The 5,469-nt window shown below is 34.4% G+C and overlaps 1 protein-coding gene across 1 annotated transcript; it reads left to right on the top strand.

Annotated features, from left to right (window-relative positions):
• The first annotated feature begins 1,876 nt into the window (after window positions 1-1,876).
• On the top strand, window positions 1,877-4,908 carry LOC145160363 (uncharacterized). Its single transcript, XM_079079519.1, has one exon. The coding sequence runs from the start codon at window positions 2,219-2,221 to the stop codon at window positions 4,598-4,600; it is 2,382 nt and encodes a 793-aa protein (XP_078935645.1). The 5' UTR covers window positions 1,877-2,218; the 3' UTR covers window positions 4,601-4,908.
• Window positions 4,909-5,469: the final 561 nt, after the last annotated feature.

Consider the following 5,469-nt stretch of genomic DNA (forward strand, 5'->3'; position numbering starts at 1 on the left):
TATATAATTGAAAGAAGCGATAATATGATGGTCTCTATATATTTTACATAAAAGTAAATACACCATTTGTTCTCATATATAATTCATAATCTCCCTATTCTAATAAAAGAATATGTTTAATCTCCTATTGACAAGTGTCATACAATTATAACTCCTCATTAATGTTATATATCACCTATCATGCCACTTGTCAATCTATTAGTTATCCATTTCAAATTTTAAATTTTAAATTTCCACTCTAATTACATGAAATTAATATTTGATTATCCATTTCAAATTTTAAATTTTAAATTTTCCACTATAATTACATTAAATTAATAATTGATTCTTCATTTTAAATTTCAAATTTTAAATTTTCTCACTTTAATTATATTAAATTAATAACATTAGATTGAAAAATAAAATAAGATTAAAAGGTGATATAACTTCACGTGTTTATTTAAATCAACTATTATAATTTTATATAAAACTAAAAAAATATCTCTTAAGTAATAATTTATTTAAAACAATTGATTAATAATTTTGATTTTATAACATGAAAGTATAATTAATTTTATAATCATGGTTCCCACGGGTTATAAACTCGTTCATAATACAGAGGAAGGCAACCACCTAAGTTAAAAGCCTAAAGACAAATATATCTCCAAGAAGTTTCGCCCACCACAAAAAGAAAAGCAAAGCTTAATAATTGTCAAACTTCCAGCTCCAGCTTTAGAAATAAAGCATAGCTTTTTCTTTCCTTTGGTGTAACCGATTGTTTTTGAACATATCTATATTTATCAAAATGAACTTCATTACTTAATCTATGATTTTTCTTTTTACATTTTAAGAGCTCTTTATATTTTCAAAAGTTGAAACTTATAGCAGATGCGACGATGTCAATGTTATCTTAGTCTCACACAAATGAGGTAAATGAAATGGCCAGTTACCCAACCATAAGATCTGGAGACTGTTTCCGTAAAAGATTTTCATCATATAGAAAACTAAAACAAAAATATATAAAAATATATAAAAATTTATGCATACAAAATTCCAGTCCGCAATTAATAATAAGGTTTTGTGTGTCCGAAAAAAGATTGTTTTACTTGCCGACCCTTGCCCTTCTTCCGCTATTGACTTGTCGTTTGCGTTCTCTAGATCATCCAAAAGGTAATTTTTCTTTAACTCTATGTTGTACATTGATCCACTGTGCTTTATCATATTTCAACATGGACGCCACACCCAAAGAATTCATAATTATTGTGTTTGGTATCATGTCTAATAAACTCTTTAACACATGTTTATCATAACTTTCTCATTTATACGGTCTCCTATGGACATGCTTGTTGAAGAGCAACATTGAGTTTTTCATGTCCAACGTCTTACTACATGTCCGCTACAACATTCTCATTTCTCTGGCCTCCTATGGACAAATACAACATTGAGTTTATTTTTATGTCCAAAAACATCTTATCATATGCCTACCGCAACATTCTCATTTCATCTTCACTCTCTTAATTGCAACACTCGGTTATGTTATCTACTGTAGACATGTCCAAACCATCTTCTTCTATGTTGTTTCTTAATCGGCCAACATTCAAATCAATAAAATAAAATTGACCTTATCATCACCTTATAAATTTTTTCTTTTAAGTGAACTGTAACACAACCCCATTTTAACCCTTCCACTTTTATGCAGTGTGTCATGTCATCATCAACACATCTTCCTTATGAATCATAGATATTTATTTATAGAAAACCTATCTTGATTAGAACACTTACCTTCCCCTACAAGTAAAAGAAAAGGTAGAAAACCCCACTCTCAAAGATATGTACTTCTATATGTGCTTTTGGTTGGCAAAAGGTTAAAGTCTCCCAAAAACCCAATATTTCATGAAAGCGGGAATTTGTTATATTAAATTCCTTAAAACCATTTGTTTTCCAAAAGAAAAAAGAAAAAGCAATTACAAAATGTTATACATTTAGAATCCAGTATGGTGCTATTGTGTTTTGTGTATGCGTTCTTTTCTTCTTTACAAAGCAAAGCTTCATGTGGGTAGGATCTTTCCTCTATAATTTTATGCTTTCAGTTTGAATCAAAGGGTTTGATTCCAATATGCGTTAATCGATTTTGCTTTTTTCAGTTGAAGGTTTCTAATTAAACCCTTTTTCTTTACCTCCTTCCATTTCTCAATCATCCTTCATATTTTTTCTGGGTTTGAAACTTTAAGAAAGATTCATGCATATTTCACTTCCATGTCTTTGTCTAAATTGTTACAAAAAGAGCAGAAGGAAGGATCAGTCTAAATCTAATCAATCCACACATGCTATCAAAAGAAACCCATCAGATGTTAGAAAATTGCAAGAAAATAAACTCAAAGCGGCTCTTCAACAAGCATCTGATCATGGGTCTCTTGTTAAACCCCAAAACATGGATGTTTCAGAGTCCATTGACATGGAAAACAAGAATTTGGGAAGATCAAGATCGCTCGCAAGATTAGAAGCTCAAAAAGAGTTTCTCAAAGCAACTTCTCTAGCTGCAGATACAACATTCGAGACTGAAGACTCCATTACTAATCTCCATGAAGCTTTCTTGAAGTTCCTAACCATGTATCCAAAGTACAAGTCTTCTGAGAAGATTGATCAGTTGAGGGTTGATGAGTACTCACACTTAGCTGACGATGATTCTAAGGTGTGTCTTGATTACTGTGGATTTGGGTTGTTTTCATTTCTTCAATTCGTTCATTATTGGGAATCCTGTTCGATTAGTTTGTCTGAAATTACTTCAAATCTGAGCAATCACGCACTATACGGTGGTCGGGAAAAAGGTACAGTTGAATACGATATAAAAGCTAGAATCATGGATTACTTGAACATCCCTGAGAGTGAATATGGTCTTGTGTTTACTGTTAGTAGAGGTTCTGCTTTTAAGCTTCTAGCTGAATCATACCCATTTCATACAAATAAAAAGCTGTTAACGATGTTTGATCATGAGAGTCAATCAGTGAATTGGATGGCTCAACGTGCTAAAGAGAAAGGAGCCAACGTTCATAGTGCTTGGTTCAAATGGCCTACGCTTAAACCATGTTCAACCCATCTGAGAAAACAGATTTTAAACAAGAAAAAGAGGAAGAAAGATTCATCAACAGGTCTCTTTGTGTTTCCAGTTCAATCAAGAGTCACCGGAGCAAAGTATTCTTACCAGTGGATGTCATTCGCTCAGCAAAACAACTGGCATGTGTTGCTTGATGCAGGTGCGTTGGGTCCCTTAGACATGGATTCACTAGGGCTATCTCTGTTTCGTCCAGATTTCATTATCACTTCGTTTTATAAAGTTTTCGGGTATGATCCTACTGGATTCGGATGCCTTCTCATCAAAAAATCTGTGATTGGAAGCCTTCAGAAGCAATCTATTCGTAGTAGCTCGGGTATAGTGAAGATCAGTCCAGTGTATTCTTCGAATTTGAGTGATTCCATGGCCGGATTCCCTCAATTTGGTGAAACGGGAGACGACCAAGTCACCGGAGAAGATGAAGTTATGCCGGAAAGCCATAACGGAACTCAGCTACGAGCTTTTTCCGGTGCATTAACTCCTTCTCAAGTGAGAAAAGTATACGAAACAGAGATCGAACATGGTATTGGTGATAGCCCTGTTTTTGAAGAAACAGAAATCTTTTCTGTCATGAAGACTCCTGTTTTTACTGAAGATGATTCACCTGAGGACTCGATGTGGATCAATTTAGGCCAGACTCCACTAGGATCGCAGCCTGATAACATTAGCTCGTCTTTACCTCCACCATTTTGGTTTACAGGCAAGAAGAGAAACGACAATGTGAGAAGAGTAGACAAATTTGAAGCACAAACTCAAGAAGGCGAACAGAGAGTACATAGTCCAGAAATCCAGGAAGAATCCGCAATCGAGGGTTCTTCTATACGAAGAGAACCCGAAAGGGAGTTTAGATTACTGGGAAGAAGGGTATCGTCTGGTTTAGATGATAAAGATGATTACATCAGCGATGAAGAATATTATGAAGGTGAAGAATCCGATCGAAGGGAACCTGAGGTAATATGTAGGCATCTTGATCATGTCAACACATTAGGGCTCAGCAAAACGACATCCAGGCTTCGTTTCTTGATCAATTGGCTTGTGACTTCATTGCTTCAACTCAGATTACCAGCTTCAAATACAGATGAAGACTCCATTCCTCTCGTTCAAATCTACGGGCCCAAAATCAAATACGAAAGGGGCGCATCTGTTGCGTTTAACGTTAGAGATAGAATCACAGGGTTAATTCGTCCTGAAATCGTTCAAAAAATGGCGGAGGGAAATGGGATTTCTCTGGGTGTTGGAATTCTTAGTCATATAAAGATTATACAAAGCACGAAGCAGACTGGGGCTATGGATTATACTGATACAACGCTTTGCAGACCAATGGAGAACGAGAATCATGATGAAGGTGGAGGAGGGTTTGTGAGAGCTGAAGTTGTTACTGCTTCACTAGGGTTCTTGACTAACTTTGATGATGTTTATAAATTGTGGGTTTTTGTGGCCAAATTTCTTAATCCATCCTTCATAAGAGAGTATGGACTTTCACCTGTTATGGAAACCCAAGAATCTTGAAGCCTGATTAGATTTTTCAATCTTTTTTGCATTGCAAGATATCCCATTTGGTTTGGGTATCAATTTTTTCATGTGGGTTCAGGTGACAGATTGGGTTGATCTGTAAATAAAGGAAAGTCAAAATCAGTGTTGACTTTGACTACAATAGATAGGCATATTGCTCCTTGGGTAATCTCATTTCTAGAGTTTCTCTTTCTTCTTCTTCTTGATAAATCGTGAATCAACAAAGGAATAAACCGAAAGCAATCTTTGGCACAAATGTTGTATTTGATTCCACAAATACTTATAATATTTTTGCATTACATTTCCATATTTTCATATAGGTTATAAAATAGTCAATGTGGAAATAACACAATCAAACACCAACGATAAATATGATGATGCTTGAAAGTTGAAACTTAAGAAATCAATATGAAGAACAATAGAACACCACGAGATATAAAATGGAAAACCTAAATCGGGAAAATCACTATGAAAACGACACTCTTATTAAGAAGTTGTATTGCTTATAAATCTCCAAGAAATGAGAAGACAAATAAGATGAATGGAATGAATAGAAGTTGACAACTTAGAAACGCAAGAAATCAACACGAAGAACAATAGAACACCACAATATAAAGTGGAAACCTAATTCGGGAAAAACCACTATGAAAACGACACTCTTATTGAGAAGTTGCATTGTTGATAAACCTACAAGGAATGAGGAGAGAAAGAAGATGAATGGAATGAATAGAAGTTGACAACTAATGGCAATAGTCTTACAAGAATTGTAGCCTAATACTAATCCCATGATATTTAGGAAACATTTATATTAGATAGCTAACTTGATAGCCAAGCAAATAAGGTTTATGATCGTTATCAACAAAGTT

The sequence above is a fragment of the Lactuca virosa genome, chromosome 2 (assembly GCF_052849685.1).
Source record: "Lactuca virosa cultivar CGN04683 chromosome 2, Lactuca_virosa_CGN04683_v6, whole genome shotgun sequence".
In the NCBI taxonomy this organism is placed as follows: Eukaryota; Viridiplantae; Streptophyta; class Magnoliopsida; order Asterales; family Asteraceae; genus Lactuca; species Lactuca virosa.

Bases quoted from the DNA above. Each gene is read 5' to 3' on its own strand.
- LOC145160363 (XM_079079519.1), top strand. From the start codon at position 2,219: ATGCATATTTCACTTCCATGTCTTTGTCTAAATTGTTACAAAAAGAGC.